We start from the raw sequence: 24695 nt of genomic DNA, 5'->3' as shown, positions 1-24695 counted from the left end.
GAAACCCTGGTGGAAAGGCTTGGATTTCTTGCTCTCGAATCAGTAAGGCTAACATACTAAATGTAAAGTTCTGGAACTGTGAATGTACACGTGTGAATATTACAAAAAAAATTTCAATCTAAAGATGCAAGCAAATCAAGACTTTCAATAAATTCTTTAATTACACCCACCTGTTAATAAGGACTATGAATTCTCTTTATCAAAAACTCCAACTTTGATAATTCTATGGGTATATTTTTAACAAGGTTGTGTTTGAATAGAAACATGCATTTATTTGATAGCCTGTCATAGTCTCCTAAGTAATATCATAGGTTTTCAATCTCATACATTTTGCTTGTTCAGTTAATCATTGATAAGTCTGATGAAAAATAACACTTGACTGGCATTTGGTTCTTAATTGTTTTTTTTTTTAATAAGCCATATATCCCTCTTGCATAAGCTCCAGTCTCTTACGAGCTCCTTGTCAAGAAAGTGCCCTAAATATTTTATGGGCCACTAGAGGCTTATTTGGGTGCTTAAGGTAAAATACCCAACATTAAAATTTGATGGTTTGATTAAACATCATCCTTTTGAAATTTATGTTGAAAATCAAACTTTATTAAAAAGTAATCAAAGACATAACTAGAGAACACTCTGTGGAAGCAAGAGATGGTAATTTTTGAAGACCTAAATTATACACAAAACATAATCACAACAAGTATAAAGTTTTCACCCAAAGATGTTATTTTTCAGACCAGCCCACAATTTATGGAGAACTTGTCAGAGCAAAAAGCATTGAAGATGTAGATAATAACACCATATCTGTTGAGGCCTCAGAAGGATTTTCAGTACAAAATGTCAGCAAGGTAGGAAATCAGCCAAAAGTGTGTTAAGTTTTTTGTACTTAGTATAATTGCAGTTTTGAAGAAATCTAAATTCATCTTTTCCATTCAATTATCAGACTAGCCTTACTCTGTCATTTCCAGAAGCAAATTGTTCTTCAAAATTTATTTCCCCAAGTGGATCTTTCCAAAATCTTCACAGCAAAAGTGTAAGTGCAGTAGTAGTAAATAATTAAAATAACTAGCTCTCTGTATGAAATAATACCATGGTTATGTGTCCAGGTATTGCTTATATCTTGAGCATTAACAGTCTGTCTTGGCTTTCTACGGTGTTTTTTCATGAAGAGTAATTTAGTGTTAATTAACTGAGTTGAAAACATTAATTGGCCACTGTAAAGAGTTTAAATGCTGACATTTCAAGCATTAGTCTTTAAACTCTTTACAGTGGCCAATTTATGTTTTCAACTTAGTTGATAACACTAAATTACCCTGTTATACTCTCCCACTGACACAGCACCACAGTTTCTTTAGAAACTTACCCCCTTTAATCGCTTTTTCATGTACTTTGCTAAATAGTAATAATATACTTTTTCTTGAAATTTGGTGTGATAGGCACTTGTAATTTTTTTTAAAATAATACAAATTGCACCAATGCTGTATTGGCTTGTGCAATTTTGTTGCCTTTGAAAAATTTACTTGTGCTTATTTACAACAAATTGTACTTGAAATCATGTTATTACCTATAGTAATAGTAAGTTTTTCCAACCTTTCTCTGATTTTTTCATTGTTAATCTCTCCTCATTGATTGAGAAGTTCCTGACAATAAAAATTTTGATTATGGCATGAAATTTAGGTGACTTCTGGAATACGAAGAATTAAATTGTTGCTTTTTGTGGAGAAACAAAAACTGGGGAAATGGAGAAAACCCTATGTCAGGGAAAAGAAACAGCAGCAAACTGAAGCCACATGTTTAACTATGTCTAGAATCAAACTTAGCTTAAGCAGAGGAATGACAGTGCTCTTGCCTCTGCTCTGTTTGTAATCCACATAAATTTTTACTTTAACTTAAGTTGGCCTGATATTGATCTACTAATTTTGGCTTTCAGGTTCGATGTATAGATATATCCCCTGGAGGGGGACTAGGTGTGTCCAGTGGAGATGACAGCACTCTTCTTGTCTGGGAAACTTCCACTGGTGTTGTCAGGGTATGGTTTTATTTACAGAAAGTATTACAGGCCTGTAACTCTACACTACAGCACAGGAAGCTACAAAAGCAAATATACCGGAACTTAATTTTGATAATGGTGTTCATTGTGCAGCCCCTTCAAAAAACACATTATTTCCTTTCTGGTCTCACCTTAAATCTGTGTCTTAACAGATCACATATTAAGATGATGGTGCTTGTGTTGTTTGCAGCATGATCTTCAAGGTCACATTTCAGACATAAATACTTGTAAATTCTTTCCATCTGGAAAAGTTGTTCTCAGTGGTGGTGCTGATTTGCGGCTAAAAATCTGGTCAGCAGAAGATGGAAGTTGTCCTGTGACATTGAAGGGCCATACAGGAGGTATTTCAAGGGCAAGATGTATTGTTCATCTTTTTTGTGTTATTATTTTACTGCACTCTAAGTGGGTACTACACCTTTTGCTGTTCATTTACGCAAAATGTACATTCATTTACGTCAACAGTTGAAACTATACGGCAAATATACATTCATTAGCACTTCCATGAAACTCATGAACGCGAAAGAACTTTCAATAACGCTATTTCCATATGTATTAACATTCAATAGCATCAACGGATGAACAATTGCACCTTTGAACAATCAAACAGAACAAATATACTTTCAATCTCGCGTAATGGTTGATCATTAACACCAATAGAAAATCAATTGCATAGTATGACAATCAATTGCGTATTAGAGACATTCAATAATACAATTTGCATAGAGACGTACATTCAATTGCACCTTCATACAATCTTTTATTCGATATGGTCAATCATTAACGTGAACTGACAAACATGTGTGTAGTAATAAAAATCAACTAGGGAAAAAGAAATTTCAAAATTGTTCGATTACAGTGTACTGTAATTTAATGTTTTGTAATTATCCTTCGATTTCTTCATTATTTAAACATCTTGGAATGTACGTTTGCATAAATCTGTACCACTGTCCACATTTAGCAGCCGTGATGGTGATTATGTTTCTCTGCAGGGCCTGAAGTAGCAATTGAGTGCGGAAGTTGCCTAATGCGATTCCTTGTCGTCTTGCCTCTGCTCTGTTGTTCATCTGTTCTTGCTGCTCTGGACGGCTTATGCCCGCTTTTATGGCTGCTTTTAAGGCACTTATTGCTTGCTCTACAATGTTAAGAAACGGGCTGTATGGTGGTAGCTTTTTAAGCTGAGAATTAGGACCAGGAATGGCAGGATTGTTGTGGGCTGGTGCACCGTCATAAATGAAAATCACATGTTCATTTGGGTCGAGATTTAGCCTTGTCTGTGACAGAAAATCATTAAATCTTTGTCCATTCATTCCACCGAGAAACGAGTCCATTGGTGGGTGAAGTTGCCAGTGCTACAGTAACATTTCTCCCTCGCTGACCACATACTTGTCGATATGCCCTCTCTCCCATCCTTGCTCGTCCGTGACTTCTTACCGTCCAAATATTGTACCCACGCTCGTCTACGAAAATACTATGATTCACTACAGCATGGCGCATGAACCAGTTGGCATAGTCGACTCTTTTTTGCAGGACATCAGGGCGGTTTCGTTCAACTGGGAGTGGCCTTGCCAATTTCACACGATACAACATACCTTCAAGTGTTCTTGCTACTGTACGGTCATGGATTGTTGGTTTTCTTGGAAGACGCTGTCTCAATTCTTTATTTATCTGTGCTAGTGTCAGCAGGCAATTTTCGTTCAAAATGTCATTCAGGCAATTCCTCATTTCATCATCTACTCGAACATGATTTGCTCCTCCTCGTGGTCTCTCCGCGATCCTTCCTTCTCGCAAGTATCGTGCAACGATACTTCTTGCAGTTGAACGGTTCACTCCGATAGTAGCGGCAACCGTCAAATAATCTTCATTCACATCTTCGAAGGCTTGAATAATTCTTTGACGCTGTTCAAGTAGGATTCTGTTTCTTGGTGGCATGATTTTCTCCGGTTATTTCTGTCCACTTGTTCATATAGCGTACTGTGTACTGAACATGTAAAATGTTCTTCATTTTATATCTGCTTCAGCAAAATATTGCGCAAAAAGGAACATAAAATTTAAATGATAATGTACATACTCTTGTATTTTTGTTCAGTATTATAAAATACATGTAACTACGATGAATGACACTAATGAATATTTTTTTCATCCTATTGTTTATTCGAAAAACACCAATGTTTGTCAGTTCACGTTAATGATTGACCATTTTGAATAAACGATTGTATGAAGGTGCAATTGAATGTACGTCTCTATGCAAATTGTATTATTGAATGTCTCTAATACTATGCAATTGATTTTCTATTGGTGTTATTGATCAATCATTACGCGAGATTGAAAGTATATTTGTTATGTTTTATTGTCCAAAGGTGCAATTGTTCATCCGTTGATGCTATTGAATGTTAATAAATATGCAAATAGCGTTATTGAAAGTTCGTTCGCGTTCATGAATTTCATTGAAGTGCTAATGAATGTATATTTGCCGTATAGTTTCAACTGTTGACGTAAATGAATGTACATTTTGCGTAAATGAACAGCAAAAGGTGTATTTGCTAGTGCTTTATGAAGTCCAGATCCAAAAGATTTCAAGATTCAAGAACAATGTCCAGCCATCTTCAAGTTGACCAAACAAACTTGATCAAACAAATATTTACTTATTGCCAAAACGTTACAATTTTCTGTTCCAGAAGCAATATGGGCCATGCCTTGCAAGACATAGGTCCATCTTCCCTGCTCTTAATTCCAGCTAGGACTGAATTTCTTTCATCCTTTCTGCTTACACAACCAGACATTTGACAAAAGTGTGGCTCACTATTGAAACAACTTCTCATTTCTAAAGTGTTGCTTAATATGTGGTCACCATTTTCTCTGTCATTGACAATTTATCTTTAACTGTTACTTGTAATTTGCAGGAGTTGTTGACACAGCTATTGTTGACAGAGGAAGAAATGTTTTATGTAAGTGCAAAAAGGATCTTTGTTTTAAGATCTGATAAATTTTAACTCAATTGTTTGTTATATCGATATAATATAGCCACAGGGTAGGATTAACATATTAACACCAGGTGTGTTATACAAGGTTGACACAGATCTGATAAAAGTACCAGGAAGGCTTCCCAGCTTGCTTGTAGTGATCCCAAAATTCATGATTAAAAAACTGGAAAGTTAAAAAACAAAACTAAATAAATGTGGATAATATGAGATCTTTGTTGACTTGAAGTTGCATAAAGTCATTTAAATGATGACTTGAAAACTCCACAACTGAGATCAAAATTAGCTGGGTTTTTAAATCCTAATGAAGAACTCAGATTTGCCTTTGTTGCCACACTTTTGAAAAGTGATGATAGAGCTTAAAGTTTACCATGATCTGTAAGAATTTCTTTATCAAGAGGCAACAACCAGCTACTTCCAAAATTTCCACCAACCCTCACCCATGCAAATAATGTGCTCCATGACATGTTCTGTTATTTGTTGGTGTTATTCTAAAAGCATGTTCTAGGGATGGAACTGTACGGCTATGGGATTGTGGAGAAGCCAAGTGTCTGGCAGTTGTGTCAAGTGGTGACTGTCCAGTGAATTCATGCGCATTGACACAGCTCCAAGGGATGGAAAGTACTCCTGAGTCAGACAACCAATCTAGTAAGAGTGTAGTCTAGTGACATAAATATTATGAAGATATGATAAAACCAAGATGGGCTCTTGGGAATGCCTGTCATAAATGAATTCAATACGTATAGTAGCTCATCAGAAGGTTTTCAGTAGCTCTGTAGTTGAACATCCTAAAATGTGAAAGTCTGAGGACTACCTTCTGTCTTGTTCCAGGTTTCATTAAAAATAGATACCATCTTTGGTCTTTGTTTGTTCCAAAGCCAAGCCTAACATTTTCCATCTATTTGGTTGTTCTCGGTCCATTTACTCAAACTGTCAGAATGATGTTTTTCCTTTGAAATGGGAGCCAAGTAAAATCCCTTTATTTCAGTAAGTTCCGGTTTTGCATTATCTTTTCTGCTGAAGTTTCTGGCCCTCCTCTATACTACACTATACTAAATCATACCATTCTGTACCATACTATACTATATTATAATATACTATGCGATACAATTCTCACACATGCACCCTTCAAAATTTAGAGGTGCCTCCTTAAGGATGTGGAAAGAATTTTTGCTAAACACTCCTATGAAAGGTGAAGTAAAATATCGAAAATTAACCACACTTCTCTGGTCATAGAATTCGTAAAACGTAGTTCATTGCAAGCAGTGATTGTTTGTGGTATTATAATTGAAAGACGAAGTGTACTATTTATTCTCTCTTTGTGGTGTTGTACTTTTAAGGTGAGCGAGAGGTTGGGACTGTTGGGAAATTACTTTTACTCGCCCAAGAAGACGGATTTCTTGAGGGTGTGGACGTACGTAACAAGGAAAAGGTGCATTGTGGCCTACTTGATGAATTACTTTAATCTTAAATGTTTTTTGGGTCTTGATGAACTTTTCTGATCGGAGTTAAATACAAAAAGAAAACAAACAAAACAAAGTAAAAGGACTTGTGAGCGACATGGACAGTGCGAAATACCTCGGAAAGACATGTTTTACCCATACGGTTTTAATATCTACGATTGTTAGGTTTTTCAGGTTAAATGTTCGTCAGCTGTGAACTGTTGTGCATTTTTGTCGGAACACGAAGCTGTCGGTGGAACAGAGGATGGTTCCTTGTGGTGTGTAGACGTTAGATCTCCAAGGTTAGCATTTGGGATAACTCTAAAGAGACCACAAATAGTTAGAGATGGGGTGGTCAGAAAACTCTTGCCACACATGTTTTACTGATTGAGATAGGGAAACTGTGGAAGGTGGGTATAATCTCGGAGAGGTTCTCATCTCTGACGAAGGGCATATGTTCGAAACACCAGCCTTTAAAAATTTGATATGGCAGTTTATCTTCCTCTGTCAACCTCCAGTTAAGTAATCAAATGAGGCATTTTAGGAGGAAGGCAGGAGCCTGAAAATAGGCAAACAATCCTGGAATAGGGTTTACAGGCCCGATTTAAAACACATGTTGTGGAAGGTAAAAAAAAAAAAAAAAAGAATAAGTCGCGGGAGCGGGATGCTCTGAGGTGTATTTTTCATTTACGTTTTCCTTACGATGTTGTTGTTTTTTTTTGAGATTAAGGATTTTGTATTTTATGGAGTTCAAATTAACGTGTGTTGTTTACTTTTCCAGTTCACCAGTTGGCGTGTTTCGCCGTTCATCCTCGCCTATACTTTCTTTATCAACCACTGGTGATCGAGCATTTCTAGCATCTTCGCGTGAGTATTCACTTCTCGTGATCAGTGTGGTATCAGCTGATATCAAACCAGGATCAGGACTTTTACAGCCTGTCTGTTCAAACTGGAAAATAACAGCCCCTAGCCAAGTTCTCCTTGAATCCCACTTTGCTTTAGTTCTCAATTTGCCAGCCTACGTGAACGTGTAGCCTCTCCCTGAAGGAGAGACGTTCCCTTCCGTTACTCTTTTGGGGTACGGCTACACGTAGGCTACCAATTTGCTTGCACTTCGTACAATCTAACCCCTCTTCTGCCATGCTTATCTTTAAAAAGCTTAGTGGCATTGTAGGTAGAGCTGGTGGCATAGAAGCAGGGTTGAATGTTCCACATTTGACACTAGGGACGATACAATGATTTGCGTGGGGGAATGGACCTATCCAAATCCAACCTAATCGCTTTCAAAATATGCTTTCTATGGAGAACTGAAGATCAACAGACAGACATCCCTCCAGCTTCAGAAAAACTTGTATTTGTGTATTTTGCAGGAGATGGGGCATGTTTTTGTTGGAGTGCGAAACTGTTGAGGCATGGAGGAAGCGAAGAAGTGACGAGCTGGGAGTTGATCGGACCCGATTACGACCCAGTTTACAGTATTTGTCGCTCGGCCAACACAGTGCACTCTGCTTGTCGCGACAAAACCATTAGAAAATATATTCTTAAGAAGTCTGAACTTCCCACCTAAGACTGTGGGTATATGTACAGATATGTCCATTGTAGAAAACCTTTAGCGAAACAGCTTTAAGAGGAACTTTCATCCATCCATGGTGGTACTCCAAGTCCAAACTTGTCTTCACAGGAACTATAGCGGTATCTTGCCGATAATCAATTTCGAAGTCGTCTTTGTTGCAGTGGAATTTGTCTAAATCAGTTTTATGCGACCGCGGGCGCCAGATATGAGGTGCCCTCTCCTGTCTTTGGATTTATTTGTTGCCACCCATTTTGAATGTCTACGTTCCATGTGTTGTCCTTGTGACTTAGTTTCGGTCACAGAAGCTTTGAATGCAATCTTTGCCCTTCAAACACGAGGATCTACTGCAAGATTCCGTTAATTGAACTCACGTGATCCAAGCTTTACATATACACAAGAATCATAGTTCACAACAAAGTTCAATCAAATGTTCACCAACCTCTATTGAAACTAACGCGTGCTCAGTGGTCTTTGACTTAATCCTAACGATACAGGCGAAGGAAAAGTTTTTATTTTTTACTTTCCCCAGTTGGTGATTCGCAAATACACGTGGTTTGTCGCCCTTTCTCTTTCTGCTAGCGGTGCTAGAACATGAAAAGATCCTTCATCGGCAGCACTTGTACTCTAGAACTCGGCATCATTCAGGATATGAATTTTTCTTGGCGCGGTGAGGCCTGAGTTGCAACTTTCAAACAAGGTTCTGAGTTAACACGCTTACCGCCCGATCTCAATTCTTTCTCAGAACTGCATCGGCTTTTGTGTAGTGCATCCAAACACCTCTGCAGGCCTCCGGCGAAGAGAGCAGTTCATACCCTTTTGATGCTGAGAAAGTATGACTCGTATTGTCCCGCCCTCAAGTACTATAAGAGCATTTTCTGATAACAGATCTACCCTTTTTCCCCTAGAAGTTACATAGTAAGAATTAGTTCTTACGTCAGCTGTGCGTTCATCGAGATATGAAGCACTTGGAGAGCACGAAAGATGCGCAAGAGTTGCTTGAGGCGTAGCCGAGAGTGACTCTAGCTTCTTGAGTTCACTTGGGAAGTTTGGAGGGCACTGAAGAAGCTAGAGTTGCTCTCGGCTACGCCTCGAGCAACTCTCACACATCTTTCGTGCTCTCTAAACTTCCCGCGTGCTTCATATCTGGATGAACGCACATTGACGTATGAATCAATTGTTAATTTGTCGGTAAAATTCCTGGGAGTAGCTCTTATTCCTGTGAAGCCTTGAACTCAAGTGTGATCGCTACTGAGCAAGCGTTACAGCAAATCAATCGTAGGATTTCTTCTTGGAGTCTTGTGCATATTTATCGTCAATGTCGCTCTTAGCCGATCGCAAGTTGTTTTTGGGAGCCGTGGGGGTCGCATTGACTTCTGCAGTGGCCGGGTTTGGTGTTAGTCGGATATTTAAACATCGAAATAAAAGCCTCTTTAAAATCAGCGAAGAGAACAATCCAGTCAGCAAATATGTAACAGAACATGGAATCCGCGAACCATCAGCGCTTACCAGCTTGAGAAAGGTTAGAATCAACCGTATAGCTCATTAGCAGGTAATTTAGTGTAAACAACAACTGAGTTTAGTGTAAACAACAACTGAGTTGAAAACGTAAATTGGCCACCATAAAGGGTAAAAAAGCTGACGTTTCGAGCGTTAGCCCTTCGTCAGAGCGATTGGAGGAATTGTGGGTTGTGTGTGGGTTTATATGCAGAAAGTGGAGCTACACTATTGGTGGGAATATGGTGACGAGAAAACAGCTGGAAATAAGTTCGGTGGGACAACTTCAGGCAGAAACGATGGTCGACCTGGGTGGTTAGTTTTGTGGATTTGAGATAAAAAGTAAATACACGAAGTTCTGCGAGTGGTGATGGTGAGATTTTTAGCAGTGGCCGGCAATTCTTGTTAGCTAGAAGATCGTTCGTAATCCTATTTTTGATAATGTTTTGGTTAATTAAAGTGAGATCTTTGTCGACTTTGGCATAAAAGGAGGTGTAAAGCTTCTTTTGATACTTGTTGTATTCATCTTCGCATCCATCACACGTCAAGAACTCCATACCTTTTTCACAGTTTCTCAGACTTCGTCGTTTCCGTAGTGACGACTCAGATTTTTCCGAAAAATCAGAGGCAATGTGCCAGTATTTCGATAAACGTGGCTATCTGTTTCTGTCAATCAAGCGGGCCACCACCGTGCCCAACAAATTGATCGACAGCCAGCACTGCAAACGGCTGAAGAGGAAAACACTGACCGCATTCCATTCACTCTTAAATTTCACCCTCACAACCACGCGGTTAAATCTCTCTTTTTTTAAAAACTTCAAATTACTCCAAAACGATTCTGAGACTGACATTACCTTTTCGCAACCCCCACTTATTTCATTCAAACGTGACAAAAACATAGGCAACTTTTTGGTCAGAAGTTCGTTTCAAACCAATGACCAGTCTGGAACTTTCAAATACGCTCGCTCACGATGCAGAACTTGTCCTTTCATTTATAACATAAAAGAAAATATCGGGACCCAAGAAATCCATCACTTTACGTGTACCTCCGCCAAAGCTATTTACTGCATAACTTGCACTTGTTGCAATAAGTCATACATTGGCCAAACAGGAAGATGACTAGGTGACCGAGTCCGAGAAAGAAAGGAAAGCCGCAAAACACTAGAACAAAATTTATCTTCCAAATCGGCACCCTAAATCCCCACGGAATCAACTAGCGCTTTTCATTCAACTTATTTAATTTCTGTTTTCTCGTCACCATATTCCCATCAATAGCGTAGCTCCACTTTCTGCATATAGACCCACACAACCCACAATTCCTCCAATCGCTCTGACGAAGGGCTAACGCTCGAAATGTCAGCTTTTTTTACACTAAATTACCTGCTATACTCTCCCACCGGCGCAGCACCACAGTTTCTTTAAGAAACTTACCCCCTTTATTCGTATAGCTCATTAGGTGGGTTTCCTTAATTTTCCAGTCTTTTCACTATTACTTACCCAGAAGCCTCTGATCTTTAACGTGGATTCGTCGTCTTGACCAATGCATAATACAAGGAGGCCAACAATAACGGACCCTGTTCATTGATTTCTGACATGAAAATTAATTTTTCGATAGGGAAAATACCCTGACTGAATTTAGAACGGTATGTTACGCCATATAAAACATTTTTTCTCGTGGCGCACATTGGCGTTCTCAGCTGCATACGGATGAATGCTTGATCGAAGGAGACCTACATTGGCAATTCACGTATCTTATTAAAATACGTTTTAGTGTGGAGTATTGCTGATTATTATCTAAATACACATAGAATACACAAGACAGAAATAGCCCATTTTACAGTTGCATGTTAAGTTGCCAAGCCTTTGAACAGGAGTGAGGTTGAGGATGACCTTGTTATGATACAAACATTGCTGCTTTTCAAATGTAAATTACTTTGTTATCATGCTAACTAGATTATAACTGGGCTCTATCACATCAAGGTCACCCTAATGGCCTCACTCCAATTCAAAGGCCTGGCAGCTAGGTATACAACTATAAAATGGTCTGTTGGCCACACTTTAAGATGCCACTGTGAATAGAATTAACTGAAAAATTTTATTGAGGCACTTAATCCCGCACATGCTCAGAAAATGAGACTTTGGGTTTAAAAAAATTAAATTATCTCAATGAAGTAACAATGGTAATGTTAGAATTCATAGTTATTCACATGCAACTCATGTATGTATATCTGTCCTTGCAGGCAACTGTGAAGCTTCCATTAGGTGACATACTTTGTAGTTCTGATGAAGCTCAGCTTATGAGGCTGCTTATAAGATTGATTAAGGCCAAAAAGGTTATCAAAATAGGTGAGATGGACATTTAAAAAGACATTAATTAGTCTGCTAATCTCATTTTTCTTTTCATTTGAATTTTATTGGAATGATGGTAGATGATAACACTGTCAAACTGTGTTGGATATCTAAATGTGGAATGTGAACTTTTCTTTGTGCATATAGCCTTACTCAATGTATATTCACCATGCAGTAGTCAGTTGACATGTCCCTCAAGGGTCAGTAGATTATACAGATAACGGAAATGCATCAACTTTTTCTTTTGCGGGTAATGCCAATCAGTTGATGAATGGAAAACACTAAATCCCCATTGGCTTTGAATTGAGATTTGGTGATGGTTTTGGCTTTGAATTGAGATTTGGTGATGGTTTTGGCAGAGGGAAGAAGACAAGGGATAAACTTAATTATTATTCATTAGATTTACAATGAAAACTCTGATTGGTTGAGAGCATACAATCAATATAAAACAATGTGTGAAGTTGACATGATAACTGCAGATATTGGATTATCATGTAGAGTTCATAGTCTGCCTAGTTTCCAAGCTCCATCAAACTTTTGCAAACTTGGAGGAGTGTCTTCTTTGGCCAATTGTAAAGCTATTAGCAAATTTGTTTTTCGCATGATATCATGTATTATCAAACCTCGTGTCTCAGAACTCTGCATTAATAATTTATGATATCATGCTTAACCTCATCCAATAGTCACTTATAGTATGTAAGGGGGTAAGGATTTGGACCTTGAGGTGAAACACAGTTTTTTTAACTGCTCCCCTAGCTCCCACTGAAAAGGCTTAAAAGAGGCTCAGTTATAAGTTGAAATGTCTCTTAAGTTTATGCATATTAGGTGCAGGTATTTGGAAACTGAGAATAACCTGGGTGAAACAAAACTAATGAGTTGTTATAAAAATTAAATTCAGCTTGTATTTTAGTTGAAATCTTTCATATTGTCCCTCCTTTCAGGTGCTTTCACTGGTTATAATACACTAAGTATGGCCATAACTCTGCCGTCTGATGGCAAAGTTGTGGCATGTGATGTCACAGACAAGTTTATGAAAGAGGTTGATTATGACCATCACTTCCAAGAAGTAAGCTGACAAATGTTTTATTTCATCTTACATGTATGCTAAGAAAATGATTAATTTAAGACCCATTTAAGGCAAGTCAGTTTTACATTTGGACTCTCTTTATATAGTATCATCAGTATTGGCTGGCAAAATGATTATGTAAGCTAAGAAAAGTTTTGCAACTAAATTTGTAGCAAAAGATAATTGTTTTGTGACCTGCTTTTAGCACTCATGTAGAAGTGATTTAAGTAACATCCCTTAACCCTCTAACTCCCATGAGTGACCAAGACAGAATTTCTCCTTACAATATCGATACAATATCAACCAGATAAGTGATGAGAATAGTGAAAACTATCAATTTGGGAATAATTAGTTGGTCCGATACTAAATTCTCTGAAATAACATCATAAGAACAGTATGCTTGACAGTAAGGAAAAGTACAAATTTGATCTGGGAGTTAAAGGGTAATATCAAACAATCCAGACGAGAGATGTTAAGAATGAGAAAATACAAACAAATTTTTTCTTGACTTATTTGTAGGGAAAGTTAGTTGAATATAAGAAGGAAGAAGTATGAATCCTATTTTGGGTCAATTGTTTACAGCTCAGTTCATTACATGCAGTGATTTTTTATTCTTACTATTTATTATATAGGCTGGTGTCAAGTTCAAAGTTGAATTTAAGATACAGTCTGCCCTCGCTACTCTAGGTAATAATAGTCTCCTTTTGTTGATGTCTGGTGAGTTATCGAACCTCAGCTAATTCCATTTACTTGGTCAGATGCTCTCCCACACTTTATTTTAGAGGTTACTACATACCAGGTTCACATGACAAGGAGCTCTGTGTACAGCTTGGAATAGCAAAAGAATATCCTGTGTGGAGATACAGAGGGACAGATGGTGAATATTTGAGCAAATAAACATTAAAAACCCTCAGAACAGATTTATGCTATAACAAAAAGATATATCTTATTGTGTTGTGAAACCTCTACACTCACATCAAATGGTAATAACTCTGACCTGAAATAATTGCCTTTTTACAGATGAACTTATTGCTGCAGGAGAAGCTGAAAGCTTTGATCTTGCTTTTATTGATGCTGAGAAGACTGACCAGTAGGCCATAGGCCTCAAGTATACCTGATTGTATTTGGGTTGTATTTGTGGAAAAGATAAGTCTTCAGTAATATGTAATCTTTCCTAAATGAATTTTTAGAAACCCTCAGGCTTGGATTTCTTGCTCTTGAATCAGTACGGCTAACATACTAAATGTAAAGTTCTGCAACTGTGAATGTATGTGTGAATATTACAAAAAAATTTCAATCTAAAGATGCAGGCAAATCAAGACTTTCAATAAATTCTTTAATTACACCCACCTGTCAATAAGGACTATGAATTCTCTTTATCAAAAACTTCGACTTTGATAATTCTATGGGTATATTTTTTAACAAGGTTGTGTTGGAGTTGAAACATGCATTTATTTGATAGCCTGTCATAGTCTCCTAAGTAATATCATAGGTTTTCAACCTTGTACATTTTTGCATGTTCAGTTAATCATCAATAAGTCTGATGAAAAATGACACTTGACTGGCATTTGGTTCTTAACTGTTTTTTTTAATAAGCCATCCCTCTTGTATAAGCTCCAGTCTCTTATGAGCTCCTTGTCAAGAAAGTGCCCTAAATATTTTATGGGCCACTAGAGGCTTATTTGGGTGCTTAAGGTAAAATACCCAATATTAAAATTTGATGGTTTGATTAAACATATCCTTTCAAAATTTATGTTGAAAACCAAACTTTATTAAATAGTAACCAAAGACATATAACTAGAGAGCATTCTGTGGGAGCAATTAAGAGATGGTAATTTTTGACAACCTTAATTATACACAAAACATTATATTACAAGAAGTATAAAGTTTTCACTTAAAGATGTTATTTTCAGACCATGGAGAACTTGTCAGAGCAAGAAGCATTGAAGAAAATGTAGACAATAACACCATATCTGTCAAGGCCTCAGAAGGATTTTCAGTACAAAATGTCAGCAAGGTGGGAAATCAGCCAAAAAGTGTATTAAGCTTTTTGTGCTTAGTATAATTGCATTTTTGAAGTAAACTAAATTCATTTTTTTTGTCCAATTATCAGACTAGCCTTACTCTGTCATTTCCAGAAGCAAATTTTTCTTCAAAATTTATTTCCCCATGTGGATCTTTCCAAAATCTTCAGTTGTGCGACTGTCCTGTGAATTCATGTACATTGACACAGCTCTAAGGGAAGGAAAGCACTCCTGAGTCAGACAACCAATCTAGTAAGAGTGTATTATGGTGACACAAATATTATGAAGATATGATAAAACCAAGATGGGCTCTTGGGAATGCCTGTCATAAATGAATTCAATATGTATAGTAGCCCATTAGAGGGTTTTCAGTAGCTCTGTAGTTGAACATCCTAAAATGTGAAAGTCTGAGGAGTGAATATTCTTGTAGGACTACCTTCTGTCTTGTCCCAGTTTCATTACAAATACATACCATCTTTGGTCTTTGTTTGTTCAAAAGCCAGGCCTAACATTTTCCATCTATTTGGTTGTTCTCGGTCCATTTACTCAAACTGTCAGAATGATGTTTTTCCTTTTAAATGGGAGCCTAGTAGAACCCCTCTATCTCAATAAGTTCTGGATGCTTGTTTTTGTTGGAGTGCGAAACTGTTGAGGCATGGAAGAAGCGAAGAAGTGACGAGCTGGGAGTTGATCGGACCCGATTACGACCCAGTTTACAGTACTAGTCGCTCGGCCAACACAATGCACTCTGCTTGTCGCGACAAAACAATTAGAAAATATGTTCTTAAGAAGTCTGAACTTCCCACCTAAGACTGTGGGTATAGGGACAGATATGTCCATTGTAGAAACCTTCAGCGAAACAGCTTTAAGAGGAACTTTCATCCATCCATAGTTGTACTCCAAGTGCAAACTTGGGGAATATATATAACGGCGTAATATATATGCAAACTTGTCGTCTCAGGAGCTATAGCGGTATCTTGCATATAATCACGTTTCGAGGCCGTCTTTCTTGAACAGTAGTTTTTGTAATTGGAATTTGTCCAAACCAGTTTTGTGTGACAGCTGGCGCCAGATATGAGGTGCCCTTTCCTGTTTTTGGATTTATTTGTTACCACCCATTTCAAATTTTTGCGTTCCATGTGTTGTTTGTGTGACGTAGTTTTGGTCAGAGGAAATTTGAATGCAATATTTGCCCTATAAACATGAGGATCTACCACAAGATTCCTTTAATTGAACTTACGTGCTTAGTGGTCTTTGATTAAATCCTAACGACACAGCTGAAGGAAAAGTTTTTATTTTTTCACCTTGGTGGTTCTTAAGTACCCGTGGTTTGTCGCCCTCTCTCTTTCTGCAAGCGGTGCTAGAACATGAAAAGATGCCTTATCGGCAGCACTTGTACTCTAGAACTCGTCATCATCCAGGCGTAGTGAGGCCTGAGTTCAACTTTCAAACAAGGTTCTGAGCTAACACGGTTACCGCTCAATCTCAACTCTTACTCAGAACTGCATCGACTTTTGTGTAGGGCTTCTAAACACCTCAGCCGGCCACCGACGAAGAGGGCAGTTCATACCCTTTTGATGCTGAAAAAGAATGACTGGTGTGTCTGTCCCGCCCTCTAGTACTATATGAGCATTCTCTGGTGACAGACTTACCCTTTTCTCCTAGAAGTTACATAGTAAGAATCAGTTCCGTAATACTTTTGCTCTTTAAGCAAACAAAGTTTACTCGTAAGTGCGACTTGCAACGTGATGTCTTTTGTTACTTGGACTAACTTATTTTATTTGCATTATGCGCATTTACAGCCACCCTTACACAAAACCTTCCTATTTAGTTAGACAGGACGAGATCAACTTTGTACCCAGCTGGTTACTTTTACCCAAGCTATTTAATTTCTGGAGCAGCTGTGCGACACCTTGAGAAGCAATTTTAAAAAAAATCTTTGACCCTCGTGGGTGACTAGTATTTGATTTCTCCTTACAATATCACCCCTAAATAGAACATTACGTTCAAGAGAAGAAAGGAAATGATTACCATCTCAAGAAGCTCTTGATTGTTAAACAAGTAATCACTGTCAGTTTCGTAGGAAACGTGTAGAGAACAGTATTGAGAATATGCATACTGATGTTAGGTTGAAAAGGGTTAAATCGTGCAACATGTGGAGTTTACCCGCACGAAGTTTCTTGGTACCCATCCCATACCCCTACGTTTCACTGGCGTGCCGTGGTGCGTGTCGGCAATATACTTCGATTCATCAATTATTCACAAGATCAATGTCCTTTTGTCGGTAAAATTCCTGGGAGTAGCTCTTTGTTATGTGAAGCCTCGTACTCAAGTGTGATATGTACTGAGCAAGCGTTACAGCGAATCGATTGTAGGATTTCTTCTTGGAGTCTTGTGCATGTTTATCGTCAATGTCGCTCTTAGCCGATCACAAGTTGTTTTTGGGAGCCGTGGGGATCGCATTGACTTCTGCGGTGGCCGGTTTTGGTCTTAGTCGGGTATTTGAACGTCGAAATAAAAGCCTCTTTAAAATCAGCAAAGAGAACAATCCAGTCAGCAAGTATGTAACAGAACATGGAATCCGCGAACCATCAGTGCTTACCAGCTTGAGAAAGGTTAGAATCAATCGTAAAGCTCATTCGGTGGGTTTCCTTTAATTTTCCAGTCTTTTCACTATTATTTGCCTAGAAGTTTCTGGTCTTTAATGTGGATTCGTCGTCTTGACCATTGCATAATACGAAGAGGCAAACAATAACGGACCCTATAAATTGATTTCCGACATGCAAATTAATTTTTCGATGAGGAAAATACCCTGACTGAATTTTGAACGGTACGCTACTCCGTATAATCATGACATGCTTTCTCGTGGCGCACATTGGCGTTCTCAGCTACATACGGTCATGTTTATCGTCTTGATTGATCTGATAAGTCATTACTTTGACATGATCGGAGAATTTGGTGATCAAGGAGGAAAGGTCGAAACTGATACACTTTAATGGGATGAATGCCTGATCGAAGGAGGCCTACATTGGGAATTCATGTATTTTATTAATAGACGTTTTTGTGTGGATTATCGCTGATTATTATCTTTATCAATAAAGGGCAAAATTACTTAGGGCTAATTGGTTGAGAGAGAGGGCATTTTTAGTAATCAAGAGAGGGCATGATTACCTGTTATTGATTGGCTAATCCGTTGCATTGCTAATCCGTTGCTTCCCAGATAAAAATAGACTGCGTGCGTGATTTTCCTTCGTATAAATTTTGCCCTTTATTGATAAACAAGTAATCCTTAATAGTACTTGGCCTCATGTGATTACCTATACAAATGCACATAGAAGAGTACAAATAACGTGCGAATAGAGTAAAAATATCCAGGAATATTGTACGTTTATTTGGAAAGTTGGTTATTTTGTACAGCTTACTGTAATTTGCGAAACGAAACGAAACGAAGTGAAAATCTGTAATTTGCGAAATGAAAATATGCTAATAATTTGCAAAATCTGCGTGGTTAACTTTGCGAAATCTCCTCTACGTTCCTGAATAACTTATGCATCGTTTAGGCCATAGAGCGCAAAAGTAGTTTGAAATGTTAGTTGACGCTGTTACTGTACTTCTATAAGGGGTAATCAATGTACGTTTTTGATGAATAATTCGAATGCATGATATGACACTTACCTGTAGATCTTAGTATGCTAATGACTCAAATCATTACCATATTTTCATTTTGCAAATTACAGATTTTCATTTTGTTTCATTTCCTTTCGTTTCATTTCGTTTCGTTTCATTTCGTTTCGTTTCATTTCGTTTCGTTTCGTTTCTCAAATTACAGTAAGCCCTTTGTACTGTAAAAGAAACTCTGTTTAACCAGCGGGCTGCATGTGCCACACTACTCAATCCGCTTTGCTTTTCCCACCTCAGAAGAAATGAGCAGAAAGACTTAGCAGGAAAAAAAGCAGTTGGATAATAAATAACTAATTAGACGTTTTGGTGAGCAGTTTTGCTAAGTATTATATGAGTTGTGCCATATTTTGAGGAACCCTAGGTGTAAAAATGCTCAGCAATACTACACAGCAATTGGGTGAAGGGCTACCACTCAAAACGTCAGCTTTTAAAACTCCTTATAGTGATCAATGTACTCTTTCAACTCAGTTGATAACACTGAATCACCCTGTTATACTCTCCCACCCACACAGCACCACAGTTTCTTTAGAAACTTAACCCCCCCCCCCCCCCTCCCATGGACTTGGTCCATCACTGGGAATACAACAGTAATGTTAGAGTTCATAGTTATTCATGTGCATTTCATGTATGTTAGTATATCTATCTTTGCAGGCAACTGTGAAGCTTCCATTAGGTGACATGCTTTGTAGTTCTGATGAAGCTCAGCTTATGAGGTTGCTTATAGAATTGATTAAGGCCAAAAAGGTTATCGAAATAGGTGAGATGGACATTTAAAAAGACATTTATTAGTCTACTAATCTCATTTTTCTTTTCATTTGAATTTTATTGGAATAATGGTAGATGATAACACTGTCAAATAGTGTTGGATATCTAAAAGTGGAATGTGAACTTAAAACTTTCCTTTGCACATAGCCTTTCTTAATATATATTCACCAGTAGTCAGTTGACATATCCCTTAGAGGTCAGTAGTTTATATTGATAATGGAAATGGGTCAACTTTTTCTTTTGTGGGTGATGCCAATCAGTTGATGAAAGGAAAACACTTAATCCCCATAAGCTTTGAATTGGGATTTGGTGCGATGGCTTTGGTGGAGGGAAGAACAATAGGGATAAAATTAATTATTATTCATTAGATTTACAATGAAAACTCTGTTTGATTGAGAGCCTACAGTCAATATAAAACAGTGTGTGAAGTTGACATGATTACCCAAAATCTGCAACAGATATAGGTTTATCATGTAGAGTTCATACTCTGCCTAGTTTCCAAGCCCCTAGTGCCTTTAGTGTTCTCAAACATTTGCAAACTCAGTCATGGAGGAGTGTCTTCTTTAGCCAATTGATAAAAAAAATGTATCATAAAGCTATTAGCAAAGTTGTTTTTTGCATGATATCATGTATTATCAAACCTTGTGTCTCAGAACTTGGCATTAATAATTCATGATATCATGCTTAACCTTATCCAATAGTTGCCTATAGTATGTAAAGAGGTAAGGATTTGGACCTTGAGATGAAACATGGCTTATTTAACTGCTTTCCTAGCTCCCAGTGAAAAGGCTTAAGTGAGGCTCAGTTATAAGTTGAAATGTCTCTTAAGTTTATACCTATTAGGTGCAGGTATTTGGAAACTAAGAACAACCAGGGTGAAGCAAAACTAATGAGTTGTTATGACAAATTCAACTTGTAATTTAGTTGAAATCTTTCATATTTTCCTTTCTTTCAGGTGCTTTTACTGGTTATAATACACTAAGTATGGCCATAGCTCTGCCATCTGATGGCAAGGTTGTGGCGTGTGATGTCACAGACAAGTTTATGAAAGAGGTTGATTATGACCGTTACTTCCAAGAAGTAAGCTGAAAAATGTTTTATTTCATCTTACATGTGTGCTAAGAAAATGATTAATTTAAGACCCATTTAAGGCAAGTCAGTTTTACATGTGGACTCACTATATAGTATCAACAGTATTGGCTGGTGAAATGATTATGTAAGCTAAGAAAAGTTTTGCTACTAAATTTGTAACAAAAGGTAATTGTTTTGTGACTACTTTTAACACTCATGTAGAAGTGATTTATTAGTAACACCCCTCTAACTCCCATGAGTGACCAAGACAAAATGTCTCCCTACAATATCAATACAATATCAATCAGATAAGTGATAAGAATAGTAAAAAAAATATCAATTTAGGGATAATTAGCTGATTCAATTACTAACTTCTCTGAAATAACATTATAAGAACTTTATGTTTGACAGTAAGGAGAAGTACAAATTTGATCTGGGAGTTAAAGGGTTAATAATATCAAACAATCCAGACAAGAGATGGTAAGAATGAGAAAATACAAACAAATTTTCTTGACTTATTTGTAGGGAAAGTTAGTTGAATATAAGAAGGAAGAAGTATGAATCCTATTTTGGGTCAATTGTTTACAGCTCAGTTCATTACATGCAGTGATTTTTTATTCTTACTATTTATTATATAGGCTGGTGTTGAGTCAAAAGTTGAATTGAAGATACAGTCTGCCCTCACTACTCTAGGTAATAATAGTCTCCTTTTGTTGATGTCTGGTGAGTTATTGAACCTCAGCTAATTCCATTTCCTTGGTCAGATGCTCTCCCACACTTTACTTTAGAGGTTACTACATACCAGGTTCACATGACAAGAAGCTCTGTGTACAGCTAGGAGTAGCAAAAGAATATCTTGTGTGGAGATACAGAGGGACAGATGGTGAATACTTGAGCAAATAAACATTAAAAACCCTCAGAACAGATTTATGCTATAACAAAAAGATATATCTTATTGTGTTTTGAAACCTATACACTCACATCAAATGGTAATAACTCTGACCTGAAATAATTGCCTTTTTACAGATGAACTTATTGCTGCAGGAGAAGCTGAAAGCTTTGATCTTGCTTTTATTGATGCTGATAAGACTGAATATGACCAGTACTATGAAAAATCTTTGCAGCTTCTGCGGCAGGGAGGGCTGATAGTAGTTGACAATGTAAGTATTGGGTCAGTGTAAGGTATAGGATCTATAGATAGATCTCTTTAAACCCTGTGGTGATTAACATGAAACTTCTCCCAATAATATCCATACATTATTCAGCAAACAGGTAGTGAGAATGTTCAAACGTATCAGGTAGAAGCTGAAAATGACCAAAAAGTGGCTCTCAAGGAGTAGAAGCAGAGATTAAGTTGCATAAAATTTTGCAAATTATTTGACATTGTTTTAATTTTTTATATATTTTTTTTAGGTTTTGTTGAACGGTTCAGTTTGCGACCCTAAGAAAATAGCTACAAATCCAAGGACAACAGCAATACACAACTTGAACATGAAACTTCACAAAGACACTCGTGTCACCATTAGTTTGATTCCCTTTGCAGATGGTGTGACAATAGCAATGAAGCTCTAAAATATTATCAATTATAGACTGATTGTTTCAAACGTGTCTAGTCATTGGTTAAGCGTGTAGCCCTAGAAGCTTGAATAAAGTTTGCATAGAAGAGAAGATTCTTTTGAAATTCCTGCTTCTTTCTTTTTCTATTCAGGTAACTTTTACCTTTCCAAAAATTAATTTGAATCGAGTTATCTTTGTTAGTTCAGCTTGCATACCAGAAAAGAGTAGAACTCAGTAACCATTAGGGGTTTCCTTTTCTAGTACTTTAGGTTCACTTAAAGTTTTTTTTTTTATCTTTTTCATGGTATTGACTGAAAGCTAATAATACTACAATGAAAGTTCGCGGTTTGACCACTCCGTACTATGAAGCAACCAACAGTACATATACAATACATACAAAATAAATGCACCGTACATGTGCAGTACATGCACAGTACATGCACAAGACATGCACAGTACACGCACAAGACATGCACAGTACACACAAGAATGCACGAGCATACTTACATAAATCGAAACACAAAAATTAATTAATTTAGGGCCGAATCACGAAGGCGCATACCTGGCCTCTGGAAATAGAACACGTGTAAATGTCCATTTCTTCATCCGTTGAAATGTATTATACGTTGATATCTGCAGAAAGGTCTGAAAATAGGCTAAAATCACGTTAATAATAGTAATTTTGCATAACTCTCCATCTGGCCCCTAAGAGCACTTGTTATTGTCACATTATTTAAGAAAATTCCTCCCTACAGACCCCAGGGGAAATAGCCCAATTTTTTTTCTTTATTGTAGTTGAGAGAATTTGGGGATATACCATCATCCTTTACTACAGGCAAACCAACTGATGCATTTCCGGACTCTTACAACTGAAATACGTGGAAATTGAAAGAAACTGACCTTGCCCTGCCTTTCTTTGTCTAAAAAGATATGATTTGTTACTTTAAAACAAAGTAGCCTGCCCACAAGCTAAAGGAAACCCCTATCCTACAAACCTAGTATGAACTGTATCACACTAAAGTCTGAGAGTTCCAGGACACTGACTTGAAAAGTCAAAAGATTCTTAAATCGAAATTCCCACAGAGACATTTCCATAGGTAAAACAAGTTTACCTCAAATAATTCTAAGTCGGGTTAGATTTTTGATAAACGTTTCGTGGGATGTTCCATCCTTGTACAATATGTGAACAAAAATCAGCGGAATGTTAGTACAACTAAAATTCGTAAAACTTAGTGGTATGACCAAACTGATGCGCCAAAAAATAGTATCTGAGAGAAGAAAATGAACCGCTCTTCAAATACAATATTGAAACTAACTGATGCCGCCAAAACAGTTACCATACTGAACGCAGAACAAGAGCGTTCTTCAGTAGTTTCGACACTACTTCCTCAGAGTTTTCAATTGTCACATCGCGCCCAGGGTAATCTATGTCGTGGATCGGCCTGGAGATCTTCCTACATCTTCGATCAAAGGATAGTGCAAGCTTAGCCTCGTTTACAGAAAATTTTGATTAAAAAAAATACAATTAAATTCAGGCAACGATTTTCTGAGTTCTTATTTGTTCACTACGGCGATTCTGATGACCTAATTTCACGCCTTTAGAAGCACCATGCGATAAAATTACTAAGGAGATCTACAAAGCATGTAAATTACCTATTTGTAACGACATCACTGGTTCCCTTTCAACTCTGCGCATTCTGAACAACTACTAAACAAGTAATGGAACCCTTTTGTGTCATAGGTGTCTTTCCACTTAATGTATTCTTGACTCTTGACTAGAGCCTTCCTTTGTTGAGCAAATCCCTTAGTAAATTCTGTACCTTTTCAGGCTTCAAAGTGTTACCGCGTCCTAAAGCACTTAAAATTCCCCACAATTTGGCGTTAATCTGGGTGTGAAGTCAATTCGTAAAATTAAACAATTTTTCGCGCGCAAAACACTCAAAAAACAATTTTAGTCCTAAACCGAAAAACACTAAATTTTCCACTACACGCCTTTGCGTTAACTTTATGTCATGTTTCTGGCAATTTTTCAAAATAATATTCTTAAACCTAACTGTTTTGTGAAAAATTAACTCCTATTTGTCACTACCGAATAATACCTTACACTGCCAGAGGTCTGCGCTTTATTTTCTTAATTTCTGAGAAATTTGCGATGTGAACAAAAGCTACTTTTTTTCGGCGCCGCTTTCCCGAATTGGTGCAGAAGAGCTTATGATACCACTTAGCAAAGATTTAAAGGATTAAATATGATTTTCGTGCAGTTGCCGCCTCGATGAAAAAAAATTAATAAAGCTCTGACTAAGAAATCGCGCTGAGATTGAATTAAGCATGTTTGTAGCTATGTGAGGAGCAGATGCTGCTGAACTCTTCAAGAGATCCTTACTTGAAACAGTTTGAACTGTTAAAAAATATTATATTTTTGACCTGACTTTGATTTAGTAAAAAGAATCATAAGAAAGTAGTTTGGCACTATTTGTCGTTTTCTAAATCGATCGAATTAAAACCGCCTCTCAAATAATTAGACAAAGGAATTTTCTTTATGCAAATTCATACTATTGTTTTAAAACTATCTTCATTTTTGATTTATTTTTACACTCACATCGACAAAACAGAAATCTTAGTAAAAAATTTCCTCCATGATTCATAAC

General features: G+C 37.3%; 2 protein-coding genes, 1 long non-coding RNA gene and 1 pseudogene across 7 annotated transcripts in view; 2 read left to right on the top strand and 2 right to left on the bottom strand.

Moving 5' to 3' along the window:
• The window catches only part of LOC113678804 (proteasomal ATPase-associated factor 1), a 13480-nt gene extending 4988 nt beyond the window's left edge, over window positions 1–8492 (top strand). Inside the window, exons 2-12 of the mRNA XM_089214795.1 lie at window positions 2–42; window positions 733–845; window positions 941–1030; window positions 1928–2026; window positions 2238–2388; window positions 4948–4992; window positions 5524–5673; window positions 6366–6457; window positions 6654–6769; window positions 7249–7334; window positions 7838–8492. Of these exons, the coding sequence (XP_089070921.1) occupies window positions 2–42; window positions 733–845; window positions 941–1030; window positions 1928–2026; window positions 2238–2388; window positions 4948–4992; window positions 5524–5673; window positions 6366–6457; window positions 6654–6769; window positions 7249–7334; window positions 7838–8034 (1180 nt within the window). The 3' untranslated portion in view covers window positions 8035–8492. The remainder of the gene's footprint in view (window position 1; window positions 43–732; window positions 846–940; window positions 1031–1927; window positions 2027–2237; window positions 2389–4947; window positions 4993–5523; window positions 5674–6365; window positions 6458–6653; window positions 6770–7248; window positions 7335–7837) is intronic.
• LOC149041635 (uncharacterized) lies at window positions 2485–4296 on the bottom strand (annotated as a pseudogene).
• LOC113678806 (putative caffeoyl-CoA O-methyltransferase 2) lies at window positions 7979–22158 on the top strand. Of its 5 annotated transcripts, none has more exons than XM_089214799.1 (6): window positions 7979–9559; window positions 19306–19411; window positions 20375–20499; window positions 21129–21183; window positions 21517–21650; window positions 21904–22158. In XM_089214799.1, the coding sequence occupies exons 1-6, from the start codon at window positions 9356–9358 to the stop codon at window positions 22060–22062; spliced, it is 783 nt and encodes a 260-aa protein (XP_089070925.1). In that variant the 5' UTR covers window positions 7979–9355; the 3' UTR covers window positions 22063–22158. The 5 variants fall into 5 exon arrangements, with proteins under 5 accessions (XP_089070925.1, XP_089070924.1, XP_027051515.2 ...); XM_089214798.1 differs by lacking the exons at window positions 19306–19411; window positions 20375–20499; window positions 21129–21183 and adding exons at window positions 11775–11880; window positions 12825–12949; window positions 13582–13636; XM_027195714.2 differs by lacking the exon at window positions 7979–9559 and adding an exon at window positions 14105–14966.
• LOC149041634 (uncharacterized) lies at window positions 12951–24695 on the bottom strand. Its single transcript, XR_016189240.1, has 2 exons — window positions 22610–24695; window positions 12951–13799 (listed from the first exon to the last, which is right to left on the bottom strand). It is a non-coding gene; the product is annotated as an uncharacterized LOC149041634 (long non-coding RNA).

This window comes from Pocillopora damicornis, chromosome 8 (assembly GCF_964200805.1).
Source record: "Pocillopora damicornis chromosome 8, jaPocDami1.2, whole genome shotgun sequence".
Classification (NCBI taxonomy): Eukaryota; Metazoa; Cnidaria; class Anthozoa; order Scleractinia; family Pocilloporidae; genus Pocillopora; species Pocillopora damicornis.
This window is presented reverse-complemented; position numbering and strand designations above follow the sequence as displayed.